Here is a 21,474-nt window from a genome sequence, read left to right on the forward strand (position 1 = left end):
AAGTGACTGAAGAAGAAATCATTCCAGTGTAAAAACGGAGCGTCTCACAGCAGGGAAGCGTTACTCCTTTCCCCATCCCTGACCACCAGAGGGAACTCTTGCAATAAGATTCCCAGCCGCTTTCAGCAGAGAAACCCAAACCTGGTGAAAACCTCCCGCAGTTTTGCGGTTCAGCTGAAAACAGGGAGAGAGACGGGATACAAGGGTGAGGACTGGGAAGGGAGGGGGGAAAAAAGCAGCCTGTGGGCCCTCAGTCAAAAGGAGACTTTTTTACAGCAGTCTGGCAGTAGCCAGAAAAATGGTGATTTTTGCCATTGTAAGAAAGTCCCAGTTTGTTTGCTTGAAGTCTGTGAACAACTGAACAGAATCGACATCTTTTCTTGCTGCTGTGATTTAACTCTCCCAGTGTCCTGGGCTCTCAACAAGGACCTGCAGCTTTTCAAACCTGTGAAAAACCTGATTTCTATTTCTGCAACCGGCTAGCGAACACCACATGTCACCAGGGAAACTGGGACTCTAGCTTCCAAATAGACTATGACTGGCTCCTACCTACAGTCCATCTGGAGAGAGAACAGGATCAGCAGAGGAAGGATGTTCATTTGTTAAACCATCGGATAAGCTGAAATCAAGCACCTGGTGTTTTTTTAGATATTCAGTGAACCACAGGCTCCCACCTGCATGACCAAATATTTTCTCACTGGGATATTGTGAAGGTTAATACAACCCTAGTCAACTGCCACAATACCAAAGTCCCATCCCTGAGACAGTTATAGGGCTCCAAAGTGCCCTAGAAGAAAGTAGAGATGCCGTCAGCCAGGCAGGGACACAGCACCCTCACAGTTAAGGACAGCTGTGCTTTAACATCATGTTTGTGCACGTGCTGCCACATGGAGACCACACAGTTGAAGGAGCACATTCCTTTCTGGAAAAAAAAGCTCACAGAATTCAGCAGAAGTGGAACAGAATTCAATAACATTTATAGATATTACTCTAGAATTTAAGAGATCTTGGAGAACAATGCCAAAGTGGTAAATATTGCTCCATTCTTACAGACATCATCCTTAATTTGTGCATTTGCACGCACACACACATTCCTGTGGCACCGGTGGAACTCAAGTTTTTCCCTTTTTTGCAGGCCCCCGTGGTAAAAATAAACTTTTTCTTTTGCAGGGCTATTTTTAACGCCAGCACAGCTCATTGGCCCAACTCACTGTGTAGCCCCATGAAAACAGCTGTGCTGGCGCAACCTGGGGGGGGGGTTGGGAATGTGCAGCTGGCAGGGAAGAGGAGGGCTGGTACAGCTCCGGAGGAAAAAACACAGTGAGCTGCACCCTTAAAGTGCAGACAAGCCTGGATTTACACAAGCTACCACAGCGAGCTGCAGAGTCATAGAATTAGGATGGTTTGGGTTGGAAAGGACCTTAAAGATCATCTAGTTCCAACCCGCCTGCCATGGGAATTGGGACACTCAGGGGGTTACCCTGCAGCCCTCCAAAGGGATGTACCTAAACAGCAGTGACAAGTCCTGGCCGCCCTCCTGGGGCAAGGGCCGGGCTACACCGGCGCCCCTAGACCCTCCTCCCGCCGACCCGTGACAGGGAAGCCGATGTGAGAGCACCGGCGAGGCGGGAGGGGAGACCGGCCCCAGAGACAGTCGGTGACGCTCCCAGGCACCGAGAGCGGCCATCCCAATGGTGAACAGCCCTCGCCGGTACCTCTCAGCGAACAAGAAAGCCCCTCAGCTCCACCGCTCCCTCAGCGCCGCCTTGCCGCCCTGCGCGCGCCCCCTCACTGCGAATGCGCAGGGCGCCAAACAAGGCTCCACCCAGCCCCTCCTCTACGGGCCGCGCGGGGAGATGACGCCACGCCTCCCCCGCGTCTCCCGCATGCGGTCACATCCGGTAGGTGAGGTCAGGGCAGGGGCCGCCATTTTGGGTGGCAGGGCTGGGCGCGGAGCGGGGCCCGGCGGTGGGGGGGGAGCGAGTGCGGCCTGCGGGCGGGCGGCCCCCATGGCCGGGCAGTTCGACTCCGAGGACCGGGCGAGCTGGTACTGGGGGCGGCTGAGCCGGGCCGAGGCGGTGTCGCTGCTGCAGGGGCAGCGCCACGGGACCTTCCTGGTGCGCGACTCGGGCACCATCCCCGGCGACTTCGTGCTCTCGGTGTCCGAGAGCTCCCGCGTCTCGCACTACATCGTCAACAGCCTGGGGCCGGCGGGAGGCCGGCGGGCCGGCGGCGAGGGCCCTGGGGCCCCGGGTGAGTGACCCCCAGGGCTGGCGGTGCCCCCCAGCCCCTGCCGCCCCGGGGCGGGTAGCTGGAGCCCAGCCCCGGTCTGCGCCTCCCCACGGGCGGCTCCGCTCGCCTCCCGGGCGGCGTTTTAAGTCGTCAAGCTCTTTGTAGCGGAATTAAGTGGCGTTTTGGAGCTGGGGCTGCGGAGTGAGCTGAGCCGTCTGTCTGCACCTGCCTTCCAGCGACCTGCTCTCATGCTTTAACATACACTGGAGCTGAGCGCTTACCGCAGCCCTCCCGGCAGGTCCTGCAGCCGGAGCGCTCGCCCGTTCTTTTGTTTTCATAAACCAGTTAACTAGAGTTAATAATTTTGTATGTCATCTCAGCCGGGAGACGGTTCTGTGGAAGTGTCATCTGAAAGTCTAAATTCTGACAAGATAGTTGTGTGTTAGAAGACAGACAGTGAAGCTGAATTTCAAGTCACAAGCCAAAGTTATTATGTGGGTAGTTTTAAGTAGTGGATGTTCTTCAGGACTGTAAAGGCAATTGTTCCGTTAAATCAGATGTGAAGTTTAATTGTTTTTTTTCCCCGTGTGTTAAAAGGGAGGTTTGATATTCCTCACTAACCTAACAGCTAATATGAAAACAATGTATTAAGTGTAACGCTTACAGAGCAGAAGGTACTGATTGTGTCAGAGGGAAAACTGTACCCTGAGAAGCAGCATTTCTGCAAGTACAACTGTAATTAAATAAGCAAGAGCCCCCAGCAATGTGGTGTCCTTTAGATGTGTAAGAATGTGAAATACAAAGGCGGCAGTATCCCTGCTGGGGACATCGCCGAAGTTGGTAGTGGAACTGCTTAAGTTTGGATATTAATGCTTGCAAAATGACGTGGATGTAGTGGTAGCATCTCAGAAAGGAACCACTATGTAGTTTTGAAGTGTAGTAAACCTATACAATAAGAGATTTGGTGAAATTATTTGGCAGAAAATAAACAGTGTATGAGTTGCTACAGACACAGTCACTTTCTGATGTTGATCTATCATTGGAATAAGAGACCTATATTGGGAAGATGCAACAGTGCTTGTTATGGAAAGGTTTTTTCAGTCTCTGCACAGACTGTAGTTGGCTAAGAAGGAGATAATCTAAGAAAACACGAAACTATTGCCAGTAGGTTTGCACCATTATATAGTAATTTCCTCTGCTCAGGGGAACATTTCAAACTGGCAAATTTGGGCAAGCCTGAAGTCATCGTGTTTATACCAGGAATCTACTGCAGCTGCAGAGTGCACTCCAGTCACAAAAAGCTCCACAAAGTAGAAGTTAAAGGTGGCTGAATTCAGCTGGAAGTAAAGTGGAAGTTGTTACTGCCGTGGGTAGTAAAATGCTTTGCCGCAAGATGTGGTAGATTCCGTGTTGTTTCGTGTTTGTGAAGACAGAGGTTTATTGCCATAGGTTTGCGGAGGCTTGATGCGGGGATTGTTGAGGTGCGTGACTGGTGTTACGTTTAGCAGGATGAGTTACCAGGATGGTTTGCTGTGGAATCCAGCCTAATGAGATTTTGAAGACAGTAGTGATGAAAACCAGTGGAGTATGTGTGCCTGTCACTTCTGGGCTGTTGTTTTCTGGAGAGCAACTCGTCTGTGGAAAAACAGTGTTTTTCACGTTATTGTGGCAATCGCTTTAGTACATACCCAGCCTAACTTTTTCTTGTCTTACATTCTTAAGCTCAGTAATGTTTTGTGGCGTTTATGGGCTGGCTGATGTTGTGGGTGTTAAAAGATTCAGGAGTTTTGGTGTTCTTTTTAAAAAAAAAAAAAAATCAGTAAATGCCCCTTAGGTAATTCGCTTCTGTTTTAAATGTTTATGTGTTTTAGAAGAGTAGCTGCTATTGTAGCTGTGTAGGCTGTTGTCACAGTAGGCTTAATATATGTTAAAAAGTATAGTTATGTTTTGATTGGTGTCTTCTTTTTTTTTTTTTTCCCCTCCTGCATGCTATGAGGATAGGTGATGCCTCATTCCTGCACCACAGATACTACTATGCTGGGATTTTAGTAGTTTTAAATAAATCATGCCTCTGTGCTGATACTGCTCTTTTTTCACACTCAAAGCAAAGAAGGTGCGGGGGTGTGTGTATATTAAATTACACTTAAAGTGTAATTAAGTTTTTCTTTCAGTAAAAAACTAAGTGGGGGGATGCTCTGCAATGGGAGGGAGATGGAATCATTGGTAGAAGATTGAAGATGGTTTCACATTTGGATAGGGAAGCTAAAGCAATGAGGTAAATGCAAATTGCCATGCTTATTTATTGTGGTCGAGCTAAAACATTAGGAAGAGCAACTTTACTATGTTAATTGTATGGTATAGCTTGCTTTTTTTTTTTTAAGCAACTGATTGTTTGGCAAATGCACACTTCTGACTGGGAAATCCGAATATGCCAGATCAGGTTCTTAGGTTGATTTTTGTTAGTCTCGGTAATTGTGTGTGGAATTCGTGATTGCTTTAACACTTTGTGCAGGGGATACTGGCTTTGATACAGAACGAATGCGATGAGGAGCTTTGGCTTCCCTAATATAAAAAGCCATAATGTCGCAAAACAATGATTCTTTCTTCCATTTCTAAAGTATAAAATAAACTTGATCACTTTTTGTTAAATTCACCTTTTGCCTGATATGCTGCAGTTCCTAAATTCTTGCAAGTGATTTTTCAGCATAAGGAAAAAAGAACATAACAGAACTTCTCAAAATAGCTACGTCTTCCTGAAATGTTTTAAGGCCGTTGAAAGAAAATAGGATAAATCACTGAATTACGGGAGAGAAAAACACTATGTTTCCAGTGGAGATGGGGATTAACATCTGAATCGGAATTAGGGTATTGTTTGTGACGAAATATCACAGTCACGGGCTAAAGAAATCCCAAACAAGACCAAGCGCTCTATGCATTAGCTCTAGGCATTAGCATGGTAACGGACAATAGAGGAAATATTTAAATACATAATATGTTTGCAATTTGACATATGAATCCAGGGTAAAAATGTATGATATGTACTAAACTAAAATGCCTAAAATATCTAAAGAAAGATATGCTTTCCATTGAAAGTACAATGTAATGATAGTGTTGTAAAATTTGTCTCTCTAAAGTAGGAAAGTATGACAGATACAGTGCAGAAGGTGGTGTTTTCACTAAGTGTGCACTTTAAGACCATGCTGCTTAACTTACGCTTCTAAATCACTTCCTTTGTGATTTTAAAAAATTCAGACTGTACTTCCTGGAATCGTATAATCTTTACATAACGATATCCATACTCAGCTCTGTATGAAATGGCTTTAGGTAGGTGTGAACAGTATGATTTAACTCTGACACTTCAGGGTTTTTTTGTGGCTTTTTTTTTTTTTAATGTTAAGGTCTTAAAATGCAAACTCTTGGAAGCTTGGAACGCGTATACATCACACATCTACTTTTCTCTCATCCTCTGATTATTTGCAGAACTGACAATATGTAATTAATGTAAGAATATTCTCCTGGCTGTGCCTAGAGCTCTTCTCAGGAGCCATTAATGGGGTTTTACTGTTTTTATAGAGCCTTCATGGGTATTTATTTGTTTTGCTCAGGCCTGAGTAGGGGGGTACTTAAGAACAAGGAGAAAAGGTGTCCCTGTGGGGGAGACGCACAGCCTGGAATGTGATGGCTTCATAGCAGAGTTCCCATATGCTCCAGGAGGAAACTGGCTTACATCACTGGGATGTCTTACTTTTGAAATGAGAGCCTTGTGTCTCAGTGCCCCGTGTAATAAGAACAGCTTTTCTTGCCCAGAACATGCTTTATAAGTTGGGGAGGAGAAGGGGGGCACCGTTACACGGTAGATCTAGAAACAAAAATGAAAACCTCTATTTCTGTGAGGTCTTCCCTGCCCTGAAAAGAAAAGTTTACCAATGCTTAGGAATAAAGGGAAAACTGCCTCGTGGCACTAACACAACTGGAGTGAAGAGAGAAATGTAAAACCCCTGAGATGTCTAAGAACATGAGAAGTTGCTTTGTGGTTACACCACCTGTCCACACTCTCAATAAGTAGAATATTAGGTGGTTTATACCTCTGCTTCCCCGGTAGCTGTAGAATATTTAAAACATATATAAGCAATCTTTTCCAAACTGACATGAAGCCAACACAATGTAAAAGTGTTTTGTCAGGAGGGAACGTGCATCATAAACAGAGAACTGACAGGGTCCAGATCTGAAACTTTCTTTAATTCTGGGATGCTTTGAATTTTAACTTTTTCCTCGCCTTCCTGCGAGTGGAGGTTTCCCAAGCTGTCCTGACATACTGAAACGGACGGAATCGGGTTAAGTCCAAGCGCAGATGGAGCTGGGATGGAATAAGTAAGAAAGATGATACTCAGCCCTTCGTGCTTCTCTTCAAAGGAATCATCTTACGGAGCTGAGTGGCTCTTCTTCCTTTGGCTATGCCAAGCTGGGGAGAAGGGAAGAGAATTTCTGGTACTCTGGCTGTCCAACTTTAATAGGAAGTGACTAAAGTTCCTCCAGTAGCTGGATTTACCTTTACGCGCCTTCTCCTCTTCCTGAGAGCCCTCAGCAGATGCGGTCATCGTGCTGCTTAAACTTGTGCCTTCAAGAAAACTGTCCCAGAATCATGAAGGAAAACATCTCTGCTTCTCCAAAAACCACTTACCGTGTTGCTGTAACTTTTTCTTGTGGTAGATCTTGCCTTAATTTTTGCATTGGCCTACAGGTTTGAGAAGTGTTGCAGTTCAAACAAGAAGCTGAAGAATTCCTCTGAGCCTGAAATCTATTACCCTTTGAATTTCAATATACCAGGGAATGACAAGACTTCGGAGCTCACAGTGAATAGAATTATTTCCCTGCTATGTAAATGGGCATCGTTCAGCTCAATACCTTGTAGCTGAACAGGAGTTTACACAAAAGACTTGAACTAATGCAAAGTTTCCCCCGTGTTGGTAAGGTGTAGTTGTATTTTATTTCCAACCTGCAACTTTCAAATATTTTGTCCTTTTTGTGCCTATTTTAGCTGAATTTAGAAGTTTTCTGTGTAAATTCTCCAGTTACCGGGTTGCTGCCTTTATTTTCATCGGGAATTAATTTGGATTAAGCTTGTAAGTTTCTTGTTGCAAAGAGGTTTTCCAGGCCTTAGATTTTTGTAGCTGTGTTGTGGGAATTTTTTTAAACAAAAGCTTCGGAAGTGCATGTGATATTCTGGGAGTGTTCTCTTTGTGGAGATAATGTCTCTCCTTTCTGCTTATCTGTTCCTTCAAGGATTGCATTGATCTTTCTGATCCTAGAATGTATTTGGAAGGTCTGTGTTCCCTCACTCTTCTTCAGTTGTGGAAGAACATCTTTAAAAATACGATTTTCCAGGATACGTTACACTGATTTCAATCACTCCTTCCCCATACACGAGGTTCCAGTGGACTTTCCTCTTAGAGTCCAACTTTGGTTTTATTCAGGTACATTTGGCAGCTATTTCAGGCTGTTATGCATTAATGTGAGAGGGTGAACCTGTTCAAGAGGAAAAAAAGACGCCACAAAACCCCTTATTCATCCTAGTGATGTTTTTGATGCTGACAAAGCTGATGGATGTTACTGTTGAACTCCTCGTTTCCTATGAGTTTATGATTTTTCTGTGGACGCTTACTTTCCTGGAGAACAGAGGTCTCAGCCTCCTGACCGAGTCAGTTTGTAGCAGGTTTTAACAAACGTAAATTAGTGTTTCAGGCTCTAGATTTCTGGTACTCGAAAGAAGTTCCATGTCAGTGAACTTACCTGAGGTTCAGTCTTCTCCATATGACTTCAAAGATCTTTCCTGCCCTGGTCCTCTTAAAGTTTTAGGAGTTTTTCTTTTGACATAAGTGTCTATTTAGGAACCTTTAAGCCTTGTTCCTTAAAGGTTTGCATCTAAAATAGTAGCAGATACATGCTCATATTTCTGTCACCAGGTTTGTCTGAAACTTGATGTCTGTATCACTTGTCACAAAGCCTGGTTTCCCACTTCCAATGCCAGCGGAAGTGCAGCATTCCCAGATTATATTATACGCTGAGGTAGTGGACTTCAGCTGTTTGGAAGTCCTGTAGGGATGCTGCCTGGCCAGCTAGAATTCATCTCCTGTGAGACCACAGGGCCAAGAACTGCTGCTGAGATGAAATTCCAGAGTTCTTGCTAAGTCTAGAGCTGTAAGTTACATCTTGTCAACAAAAGTTGAGGGGGTTTTTGCATTTTTTTTAGCATTTTCTTTGGGAGAATAAGGCGGAATCTTCTCTTTCTATATTTCATATTTCTTAGTGGTATTTACATTAGCTTCCTTATCTCTTGGTGATGCCAGTTTGTGTTTTGGGTTTTTTTTTTTTGTAATTTTTTGAGGGTTTTGCTTTTGTTTTGTGGCTCGGTGCTGATTTCTTTTGAAAGTCTTCCAGGGCCATTAATGCATGCAAATGTGCATTTTCCAATGACTTAGTTCTGCTTCTTTGGATTTCCTGTAACCAGCTTCACTGATGTTTATGTTCCTCCAGGATACTTCAAAACTTATTTATCGGGTGTTTGTCTATGTTGATCTTATTGAATCTGCCCTTTTCTCTATTAGAACCCCCTTTTGCTCTCTTGAAAGAACTCGTTGTAACGTTAGCTTTCCATGCTGACAGTGCTACTTTGAAGGGGGTTTTGGATCACTGACAGCTTGAAGAATTCTGCTAGCTTTGTACTCAGGAGCTAAGTCTCGGAACTGTTAGATATTCCCTGCAGAGAAACAGACTTGCAAAGTAAGCATCTCTTTCTTGCTAAAAGAGTTACTCATTAAAGCATAAATCTTTTCCTCTCCACTGCCCTCCCCCAGCCTTCCACAATTCTTCCCATAACTGATTACACAGGGTATGGTAGATGGTGGAAATAGAACATCATGTGTATGTTTTTCCCCAGCTGAGCTCGAAGAACATAAAATGGAAAAAAAAAGTGCTGCACATGGATTGAAAACTGAAATGGATATCTGCACTTTGATGCTTCTAATGGCTTGAATATGAACATCATCTGTATTTTAATGTATTTGAGTTTCAGATTTATAGCATAGGCTCCATCTGACAAATATGGTAAAGAAACTACAAGACTTGAGATTAAAAGACTAAATTATACCCACTATGAAAACATATGTTGTTGCTTTGCATTGCATAAAAAATACATAATTTCTATAACGGTACCTTTTATCAAAATGGAAAATAGCTTCATTTGCCCATTCACATAAATTGTTTGCTGCTGTGCGAAGCAGTTTTCCTTACTGTCCATGCCTTTTACCCAAGATACAACAGGTAAATAACCATTATTGCAGTGTTGTCCTTTTGAAATAACTTTGAACTACAAAAAAAAAATTATCACTGCCTTAAATTGTACCAAAATTTAATTTGCTTTCTAGATTTAGAATATAAAATGGAAAAAAGGGAGTGGTCTGTTACTGAAAATGTTATAGGCTCCTGAGAAACTCAGATGTACTGAATGTTTTTATTTGTTGGGTTCATACAACATTTAAGGAAACAAGTTCTTTTTATCCTAGTCCAGGACGTTTGGCAGTGCCAAACAATTTCTTTTTTCCTTCTTTGACAAAATCTTTAAAAATAAAACCCTACCCTAAGGATTGTGGTAGTGCTGTCTTTGATTAGAATTACACAAAAGAGCTGAATATGATGAATGTTAATCTAAAGATGATCAAATTCAGTATCAAATTACTTATCTGTAAATATATTTGTCTTTTCAAATGTTCAGTTTACAGTTTTAACTGTTGTATGCTCTCTTTGACGTATTGCCTTCTTCTTTCAGGGTTGAATCCCACCAGATTTCGAATAGGTGACCAAGAGTTTGATTCTTTGCCATCTTTACTGGAATTCTACAAAATACACTATTTGGACACTACAACCTTGATAGAACCAGTTTCCCGATCCAGGCAGAATAGTGGCGTTATCCTCAGGCAGGAGGAAGCTGAGTATGTGCGAGCTCTCTTTGACTTTAATGGAAACGATGAAGAAGATCTTCCATTTAAGAAAGGAGACATACTGAGAATCCGGGATAAACCTGAAGAGCAATGGTGGAACGCAGAAGACAGCGAAGGAAAGAGGGGAATGATACCTGTTCCTTACGTCGAGAAGTATAGACCTTCCTCTGCTTCAGTATCTACTCTGATTGGAGGTAACCAGGATAGTTCCCACCCACAACCACTGGGTGGGCCGGAGCCAGGGCCCTATGCCCAGCCCAGCATCAACACTCCGCTCCCTAACCTTCAGAATGGCCCTATTTATGCCCGGGTTATCCAGAAGCGAGTCCCTAATGCCTACGACAAGACAGCCTTGGCTTTGGAGGTACATAATGGGCAAAACTTAGAAGGAAGAGATCTGTTCAAGTGATTTCCCTTTCAATCACATTATAGTTTTGTAGGAATAAGAAAGGGAAAAGCATTGTAATACTGGTTTTACATCATGATTAATAAGTTACGGATAAAGGCTTTTCTTTTTTTTTTTTTAAATAAATAAGTGACTAGAGTCACTTGTAGACTAGAGTTTGGTAATTATAGCATGTTTAGGTTACTGAACCAATATCATGTCTTTTGTCAAATGTCATTAACATAAATGTTTCCCCATCCATGTTTTCACTTTTGAAGTCTTTTATTTTAGGGGGGAGGGAGAGGGAGCAGTTCATAAGTTGTGTGTCTGAACCTGTGTTCACTGTTGCTTGCCTCATCCCATCTTTAAAAGGTGTGCTGGGTCGTTTGTTGTTTTTGTTTTCAATCTGTCAGCAGTTTAAAAGCAATCAGTGGGAACATTGATAGTCACTTTAAAAATTACACAGACTGAGGTGATGATCACACATAGGGTTTTACTGTAACGTCTTGACCTGGAGCAGATTACTTTGGTTTTTAGTTTGTGAAGCAGGAACATACATTACAATTCATTAGGGAGGTCTCGTGTAAAGCAGTGATTGATGGACTATGATTTGTAATAAAGCAGTGAGTTTCCCTAAGTTTGATTCACTTCCTGATACAATCAAGTACTTGTACATGTCCTTTTTGATTTATTTTTTTTTCCTCTTAAAAGGAGAATAGAGTGCTCTATCTCCACAGATCAGATAGTTATCCCCCAAGTTACATTTGAGGAAATTGAGATGAAGGTATTCTCAGTGGCAAACCTTTGCCTTAGGATGATATGTAAATTGTATCCTTTAATCTAGGCTTTCTTTGAGCTAAAGGCTCTGGAATTTCCTGATACCTAATTGACTTCCTGTTTATATAACATTTTAAGTACTTGGGAAAAAACAGTTTCTGTGCTGAGTCAGAGCATCTCCTCTTCCCTCTCAAATACTTTGTTTAATCGTGCATAGCACAAAAGGTATTTCAGTGATGTGGCAACTATAGGTATGTGGTTTTCATAAAAAAACTGGCAAATGCAGCACATTCTACAGATCTGATAATTGATGTACAATGTGGGAGATGTGAAAATTTTCCCTGTTGTAGGTAAACATTTGTCTAGAGAAGCAATGTAAATATACTCTGAGTGACTATACATTGTTATATTTCTGAATCAAAAGAGAGCCAGGATACAGAACATAAATTTTTGGGTTGAGAAGCATATATAGAAATTTATGCCAACTCACCAGATTTTGGGGAAACGTGAAGATTTTAACCTTCAGACATTCATACAGCCTAAAATGCTGTCTCTTTGCCTCTTTTTCTCACTCTCTCCACCCAGCCACCTCCTGGAGTTTGGGAATATTCCTGAATGTTGGACTGTTGCAGTTCCCAGATGTTAGATTTCCTCTGAGCCACTGGAAATTGTTATTGGAGATTATGTGGCGTATTTATCAAAACCTTTTGGGTTTCCTTCAGGATTTTGTTTTATTTATTAGTGTGCCACCAGTGTTCTCTTAAGCTTAACTTTACATTTTATTTCACTTAAAGCAGAAGCCCACAACGTTGCCCAATGCACACTTTGGTAGCATGGAGTGAAAGAGAGTGTGAGAAAATATTGATAATCTAGGCTGTCACGAGCAACTTTTGAGTGAAAGCAAAATCCTTTATGTGCTAAAGAAGAGCTTGTGAGCGCCATGGCTGATCTGTTAGTTCTGTCAATGTGCTGTGCTTTAGAAAGTGTAGTTTCACGGAGAACATCTCTCTGTTCTGGGCTAAGTTGCACTACTAGTGTCTTATACTAACGCATGATAATAGGCTGCATAGCTGAGGTGTTTGGGAGGTGGGACTGGGAATTTTGTAGGCTCTGCCCATCTGTGTAAGGATATTATGGTGTCTTTCTACGATTATATTAGAACAATGACATTTGTAGGCCTTGTAAACGTATTTAAATACTTACTAGTTGACATGTTGACCCTCTTGGTTAGGATGGTGTATACCTGTCTTGCTACAGCTCTACATTTAAGAAATGAAATAATAGTGGTAGTTCTTTATTCTGTACATAATATCGGGAAAGTTTAGTTTTAAAATATAAGCCATTTATCACTGCTTCTAGTAGGCTTTCCTCATGTCTTTGCAACTTTTATCTTTTCAAATCACAATGTCACTGAGTTGCTTTCAATGTCTGTACAGGAGAAAAATAGCAATATGCACTTCACTTTCTCCAAGTTTTTCTTCATCCTGTCTATCAAAGTACTGTTTCTTGTTGTCTGCTTTTTTCACTTTCACTTCATGGTGTTCCTTCTCTGTTTATTTAGAGATCTCTTTCTTAGATAACTTAGTAGAAATTATTATGTAAATCTTATCAGTCCATTTTTGCCCAGACCTCTTAATAACTATAAATATAGAAAGTGGGATTCTTTCCAAATGAAAACTCTTACCCTTAAATCTGGCAGTATTCATGGGTGGGGGTGGATCCCACTGTCTCTCTTAGGAAAATAGATTCTTAACATCAAATATTTTTGGCCCAAACTGCCAACAGAATGTCTGTACAGTTCTGTTATTTTAAAACTGACGTGGTTTTGGAGAACTCGAGGAAGGAAGATCAGAGCAAATGATGTTCTAATAAAGGCTGTGTTTTATTATGGGGAAAAAAGATTCAGCAGGAGAAGATAACTTTTACTTTGCTTGTAACTGGACCTATTTGAGGAGTTGTCAGTCTATAGTAAGAGAAAAGAGAGGAGAAAAAGGGGAGATCTATGTGGTGAATGACTCTGAGATCGATCAATTTATTTTTTTTCTTTGTAACAGTAGCAGAACTCTGCCATTTTGACCTCACCAAAGAGGAGTACTTGGAATAAAACCACAGCATACAGAAGTCTTCACATCAATCTTCAGTTTTTCTTTGAAGCATATGGGATATACTTAGTTTTAAAACTTCTGATGAAGACTGAGACAAATCTGGCTTTATAGCAGGGTACAGTGTTGTTCTTGAAGTGCTGTGCTTGGTGGGATGATGCACAATAAGACTAATGATACCATAAATCAACATTAAAAGAATTCGGACAGTCTGCTTCTATTCTGAGTGCTTTAAATTTCCACCACTTGTACATGAGTAATTGATTTTTTTTTTTTTGAAGGTTCTCTGTATTGTCTTCAGCAGAGTGTTTGAACTGTAGATAAATATGCAGAGTTTCAAAGCAGATCTAGAAAGATCTATAAGCTATTAAGGAACTAATTGAGCCATTTATTAAGCTCGCATTTGTGAAATGACCCATGCTTACTTAAAGTCAATCCTGCTTTGATAGCTGTAAAGATATATATAAATGAATCGTGAATGAGATATTCTATCAGAAAGAGAGAGTGGTTGCTAAATGAAATTACGATAATGGTAAAAAGGGAATATTTAAACTCAGAGGTCTTTCCTCTTCTAACAATGAAATGCAAATTTTGGGCGTAGCTCCTTTTGGGTGAAAGGAAAATTTATAAATGGGTGTCCGTTTGCTGGAATGACCCTGACACACCCCTGAAAACCAACAAAGGGCTGCAGGATGGTTCTGGGAATGGGGGAGTGTCACAGGCGTCCTTCATTCTAACTCACTGTCACTGCACTGGTGAAACCACCTTTTGCAGGTGAGTTTGTCGTAAAGTATCCAAGATTAAACTCTATGAACATAAAGTAGTGTGTGATGTTCATTGAGAGCACAGAGGCCACAGCAGTCCAAGAAAAATATCTTACAGATAGCAAACTTAAGCACAACTTGAGCTTTTTCTTTCCTCCTGGGTTGGAGGTTTTATGCTTTCCTGTTGAAGGCTGACGTATCCAGATCTGAAGCAATTTGAAGTTATCTAGGATAGTGTTCCTGTAATGGTTGTGATTAGGAAATAAGATTTTCTGCTTCTAGTATTGTCGCATTTAATCTTATCCGTGTTAAATTATAGCTGATGTATTGTTTTGGTCAACAGAGTATCTTTATTTGTACGCACCCCCCAAGTGATTATTAGCAGTAGCAAAATTACACATACTGCATGATTAAATTCCTAAAGAGCTGAACCTAACATTCAGTGGTCGAGGAAGGGTTCCTTTTTGCCTGTAGTAAATACATAAGAGGATTTTCTTCAAAATATGATTCATTAAAATGTCTGTACTAATGACTACAAAAGGAAAAAATAAAGCTCTACAGCAGGAGTCCCAAGCGTGCCTCTTGTTACCAGATAAGTAATCATCAGAGGTATGGGAAGCTTAATTAAATGTCCATGTAGTGGTTTGAATTTATGAACTGTTAAAAGCTATTCTGGCAAAAGATTGCAAGTGATTAAAAGCTGTAAAGTTAATGGAGATTGGTAACATCTTAAATTGTTTTCCTTGTTCTTCATTTACTGCCTGGAAAGTGAGAATAATGAGATTCCATTTTGGATGAATTTGGAACATGGTGATTAGCATCTGTGTAAACTAGTAACTGTATATTCAGTGAATTTCTGGATGAAATGCACTAAGGTTTATGGTTGTGCCTTGGGAGTTTATTTACAATATTAGTGAAAAAAAAAAAAAAAAAGAGTAGTCTGTCCCAAAAGCATTCTCACTGTGACCCAGGAAGAATTCTGAAAACCATGGTATGTTACTTGTAAATAAGATTACTGGTAAAATTCTACACAGGGGGCTAGAAATGGGTAGGCAGCTTTTCAACGTTGCATTTATTAACTCTTCAGTGACTGTCTTTAAAATGTAAATTATGCTTTCTTAGGTTGTATAAGTGCGACTTAATGAAAGTACCCTTCACGATTCAGTAGAGTTGGAGACTGATTAGACCTAGACTTGTGGTCCCAACTCGACCTATGTGACTGCACAGCCTTGGGAAAGAGACTGCAGGGCAGTCTTCCACCTTTGTCAAAGGGAGACAATACCTATAGAATTGGTTATGTGAATATTAGGTTGGAGATCAGAATATGAGATTTATTACTGTGCTTTTATTTAGTGTAGTACATTAGAACTGGATACTTTTAAACTGGAGCATATTGTTTCATTGGTCCATAGTAACCATTATTTTATTTTTCTAGCCAAACAATTCAGGTATCAGAGGCATCAATTGTCTTTACTAAACCCATGGAATTTATTTATATGAGAAATCCATGGTGGACAAGACTGAAAGATCATCTGGCCTTGCCTCTGGTAGTGGCTGGTTGTGGGTGCTCAGAGTAAGGACTTCCGGGGCTGCTTCTTATGCCCTTACATATTCTCCCAATATCTTATAATCTGTGGCTGTATATATATATTTATGTATATAGCCTCCACTTATCCAGAACTTTTTCAGTACTACCTGAAAAGCAATTAGTGGAATTTCAAAATTAAGGGACCATCTAGCTTGTGGATTGGTGCTCACTTTGTACACCTGGAAGCCTTCCCTCCCTTAATGAGGTTGTTGATGCAGCACAAGCCTCTCTTGATCCAGTGAGATGCATTCATTGTGATGGCAGCTGATGTCAAGTCCCAAGAGTGCTCTGGCAGATGGGTGCTGGATTGCAGGCTCTTCAGTTTAGGGTAGCTCTCACCTAATCTAGGTACCCTTCTTTTTCTCTATTCTTTCTTCAGGAGTGAATGCCATTGGGTGATAGGCTGGTGTATCAAAAATGGTCAAGACTAAAACTACTGTTTATAGAAGCGTATCTTGGTACACTTGGGTGATTGACACCAAAGCGGGGGGGTAGCGGTTCATCCTGTGTGTTTTTTATGAATTGTAACACTTTTTTATTTCTTACCCTTCAGGTCGGTGAGCTGGTAAAGGTCACAAAGATTAACGTGAGTGGTCAGTGGGAAGGAGAATGTAATGGCAGACGTGGTCACTTTCCATTCACGCATGTCCGCCTGCTGGATCAACAGAATCCTGACGAGGACTTCAGCTGAGTGTGGCTCAACAGTTGCGCTTACAGATGGGAACAATCTCAACTTGTTTTTATTGCAGATGCCATCAAGACTATGTTCCGACAGATGTTGAAAGCGGTATTGCTTGTATAAGCATTCTGATAAACCTGCAAACCCCTGGGACTGAACACCACCATTCCTTAATCAAGGGTCATGTAATTCAGGGTACGACAGTAGATAACTTGTGTGTCAAGTGGCAGAAATAGTACATGATTATAGGTTGTAATGCCTGCTTATGTCCGTGTGCACAGCAGACTGGACCTTGCCAGCAGCAGCAGTTGGAGAAAGCAGTAACGTAGATGTTACGGTAACATTTAGAGCTCTCTCCGGTCCTATTGCTTATGTTGCTTCTTCCTCAGGCAATGAACATCAACCTTAGACAATTCAATATATAGGTAGAAATTTCACAGATATATCCTGGAGCTTTCTCCATATTTTTTTTTTTCCATCCTGAATTCTCTGTCCTAGAAAGGCTATAAAGTACTTTGCATGGTCAGCTAACTGTGCACAGTACAGATTGATGTAGAGCCCATTGGGGACAGCCTTATGATTTACAGATGCTTACCATTTTGATGGTAAATGACAGATCAGATCAACCTCGGAATTCTAGAAGTTTGTGGACACTAGATTGATTTCTTCAGTACTGTTGATGCTTCAAACGTAGCAGCTGATTTTAAATTAAAATTTCTATTAACACACCAGTATCTTTTTTTATCCACAAATATAAGGCTTATGGAAGTGTAAACATCCATATCAGTGCTGAAAAATGTGTGTAGCACTTTAATGCATAGCTTTAAAGCAGTGTTTGATTCACTAAATATACTAAAATATTGACACTGCTTTCCAGTACAATTAAATTATATAGGGCCAGTTTCATTTTTCTAGAATTCTTCAATACTCCTACTGTACAATACTCTTACAGTACAAATTGGTGTCAAACATGGTGAACTGACAAACCAAATAGTACTTTTATTTTAAAGTTACTCTGGGGACTCTTCTGGTTTAATTCCCATCTGTAAAATATTTGATAGTGAATTCATGAGGATTTTATTTTTAATAAACTAATGGAAAATACTTGTCGTGCTTCTGGATTGATTCTCAAAAGGCATAATAGAGTAAATATGGCTTCCTAGCTCCTAATGCAAATCAGTGCATTGAATAGGTGGTATTATGCACTGCTTGATTTTTATTTTTGTTTTTTTAGTCTGTTCTTCTAATTATCTGGTTTTCTCTAACATAAATCAGAATGGATTCAGTAAGTTTTGTAAACTGAAATTAAACACTGAAGTAACTATCCCTTGCCTGTACCCTGGATTGTTTTCCAAACACAGCACTCTAGTGACCAAACTTAAGCAAAATTTGTAACTACAGTGTAATCCGTACAGAACAGTTTTTCTAAACAGTATCAAACTGAAAATGTTATTTAGGTTGATACAAACCATGTGACTAGAATGGCTCGTTGGTTGTAAATGCTGCGGGGGCTAGTCCCACTGCAAAGGCTATTGCTGCAAGGCACCGACCCGTTCAACAGAATAAATACTGGTAACACTTTACCTCAGAACTGTGTAACATGCTGGAAACGATAATATTTCTGTTATATTTAAGTGCTAGTTGTTTTACTTCAAAACTAATACATCAGCAAGTCTTGGCTAATTTTCAGGTAATGGGCACTCATTAATTGTGTAGACTAACGGCAATGTACATTAATCCTACTTTTCCATCACCAATCTCATAAGCACTGCTGAAGGTTATTAGAAAACTGACGGGGTGTGACAGTGGTGTAAGCGGAATGGTAACAGGAATTGCAGTCCTCTTCTAGCTTGGGTTGCTGTTCTGGTTAGGGTCATCTGCCAGTGACTGGGATCTCTTCTAGCTTAGTACAAAACGTACTTTGAGAAAAAAAAAATTGAGAAACTAACTGTAGGTTCTGTAACACATTGGTTTCTTTAAGGCTAATTTGTAAGGCTAATTTCCTCTGACCTTGATATTTACTATAACTGATATTTTTTTTCAATGGCTGCACTCTAAATAACAGACTTAATCGTGAGTTTATCAGTTGCCCATATATGCTTATATTTTTCTTCAGGTATTGCAAAAGAAACATAATAAACTGTGTATTCTTAGAGTAACACAGTTTTTTCTGAAGTATTTTTTCCAGTTGCAATTAATGAAAGCCCATATGTTTGTACCTTTCCAATCAGCAATTATTTTAAGATACCAAAAGAACTGTTTTCTGAAAGGACTTTATTATGCAAATCTTGCCTTTTTAATATGAAAGACATACATTGAATCAACTAGCAAATACCCTGCAAACTCTGTAGATGTGTTTTTGTTAAGACTGTAAAAATTGCGAATATTTGTACACTTTGAAAGAGCAGGGGGAAAAAACGAAACTAGAGGAGTCTTAATAGCTGCTGTTGCACTAGAATCCTACATTCTTGTCGAGCAGTTTTTCTTAGCCAACTGATACATTCATGCAACTGTTTTCCACCATTCAGTTCTAAGCCAAAATGTGATTTTGTTTCATAGGTGATAGAAATGAATACATTTGCATTTGGACGAAATAAGACATTTCAACTTATCAAGCTCTTAAAGGAAAATAGGTAGAACGTATGTTCATGAACATGTAGATTAAATCCTTTTGTGGCCTTTGTTTATCCTCTTCTGTTTGTTTCTTCCCTTTTCCCCAATGCGTGCAAAAAAAATCATTGCGAAGAATGTTGGTCACAATCTTTTGTCTTTACTTGGCTGTGGTTTTGGTCTCTTGTGCATAGGCAGGTGTTAGAACTAGAATAATCATTTCTAGAAATACACCGTGAAAGCAGAATGCTCAATTACACTGTGTTCTTCTGGTGCATTTATACATTATATCACACTAAAAAGTACAACTGGCTGCTATGGTTTTTTAATATATATTTCATTTTGGTAAACCCCAGCCTTTTTACTAATATTTGACCTGGTTTAAATCTTGTTAATCTGTTTGAATTGTATTTGTTAATAATGCAAATATTTCTAATCATCTTAAAACACTTCATTTTTGTTAATGGTTTTGGGGAAGGATTCTAACCAAACCAGTTTGAAGAAAAATATGAACATGTGCCATTGTATTATAACACTATCCACTTTCTTGACAGTTAAAGTCTTTTTTATTTTTTTGTAGCATGTAATGTATATGTTCATAGTACGTGAAGTAAATAAAAGTATAGCCAAAACTTTGACTCGGTGTCACTCTCAATCAGCTGTCATTGAATACTTGCATTTAATAATCTAAAAATAGAATTGCGGGTATGGCCATTTTTAGTTGGCCATACTCATGAAAACAATTAATACTTGCAGAAGTAAGACAAACCAAGGTAACTAAAATAACTTATCAACCAGTGAAATAACATGGCCTTTTTGAAATAAGGTGACTTCCTGTAATCAAATGAGTTTCTTGAGTGAAGGGGATGGGAGGAAAAGTATATTCTCGCTGCAGAAGAGATTTTGTAGCTATTACTCCCACTTCTGCCTACACAGGTGTATCAGGAAAGAGTTTGGGGAGTTGTCTTGGATTATGTGGGTCTGTTTGGAAAGATGAACAAAGCTGTTTATTCATTCTTAGAATTGTCAGTAAAAATGTACATTTAAGTATACAAATTAATAACCAGGAAGAATCTTGTACAAGAGTCTACTAGTGGTTCAGATGGACCACTAGTTCTAAGTGTGGTAGTGGGAGAGCACTCTTTCAATAAAAATTTAACGTGCAGAGGACTGTCAAAGGATGAAGCACAAAAAATGAGAACCAGAATGCCTATATCCCATGTGGGAGAACACTTGTAACACGAATCTGCATTAGACCTACTTTGGCCATTGTTATCCGTAAAAGCTGTGAGGGGGAGTGGCCTCTAGGCCTCCAAGGACAAGACTCTTGATGGCAATACTATATCTAAAGGTAGAGAGTTTAATTTGGGGTGTATACCAAAGAACAATTCTAGCTCTGTACCAGTAAGTTCCTTAGCGGGATGTGCCATAGCTAATCATGGACCAAAACCTTGAGGCATTCAAAATCCGTCAAAGCATTTGGCCTTTGGGAGGTGCTCCCTAGTTCCACAGGCTCTTGCTGCATGGAAAAGGCAATGTATGTTCCCAATTAAAACACTGCTTCACTGTCCATTGTTTGTAAAAGTATACAAGGACCAGTCTTGTTAGTTCTACCGTAATCTTTTTCCTTGCTGGTAAGGGTAAGGACAGCATTTGTTTTCTTAGTCACTACATTACAGTGATGACTCATATTTTAGTTGATTCATGCTCAGTTGGCTGGCTACTACAGATAACTTTCCCAGTCACTGCTGTTTGATGGAGTCTTTCAAGTGGGACATTATTTGCTAAATGAGTGACTCTGCATTTAAGCGTACTGAGTTGCCAGCCAAGTTTTCCTGTTAATGTCTTCCCACAATAAAGATTATTCTATCAGCTTCAGATGGAAAAAATTAAATTTTCATAGGTAAAAGTACTGCCCACAGCTTTGCTCCAGTGTTCATACAACTTGGCTGCAGCAGAGCTGCAATCCAAGAGTGCATTTTAATGAGATTACCTGAGATAATTTAAGAGCTCACTGCAGCCAAAAGGAAGAGGTTCTGCATGCCTTTCCACAGTGCCCTGACAGCCATGGCCTCGTGTGCCTTAACCTCGGACCAGGGTTTGCAGAACTTCTCTGTGAGCTGATGTAACACGGGGCTCACACAGAAAACTATTGCCCCTCCTTTCCTTTTCCCAAAACAATGGTTTTCAGCTGCAGCAGTGGTTGAATCAACTCATGTAAGTTGAGGGTGCAAGGGGCAAGCAAGGATTGCATCAGCAAATTATGCTTTGGGTATTTCCTTGCATTAGACTGTTTACTCGTTGTGCTTCCCAAATCCCTGACCAATTTCTAAATATTTG

At 40.4% G+C, this 21,474-nt stretch overlaps 1 protein-coding gene across 1 annotated transcript; it reads left to right on the forward strand.

Moving 5' to 3' along the window:
• Positions 1 to 1,963: 1,963 nt before the first annotated feature.
• Positions 1,964 to 19,771, forward strand: CRK (CRK proto-oncogene, adaptor protein). The gene is made up of 3 exons (XM_074160620.1): positions 1,964 to 2,253; positions 10,058 to 10,593; positions 16,399 to 19,771. Exons 1-3 carry the CDS (start codon positions 2,010 to 2,012, stop codon positions 16,534 to 16,536), a joined length of 918 nt encoding a protein of 305 aa, XP_074016721.1. The 5' UTR covers positions 1,964 to 2,009; the 3' UTR covers positions 16,537 to 19,771.
• The last annotated feature ends 1,703 nt before the right edge of the window (positions 19,772 to 21,474 follow it).

This window comes from Numenius arquata, chromosome 18, assembly GCF_964106895.1.
Source record: "Numenius arquata chromosome 18, bNumArq3.hap1.1, whole genome shotgun sequence".
Classification (NCBI taxonomy): Eukaryota; Metazoa; Chordata; class Aves; order Charadriiformes; family Scolopacidae; genus Numenius; species Numenius arquata.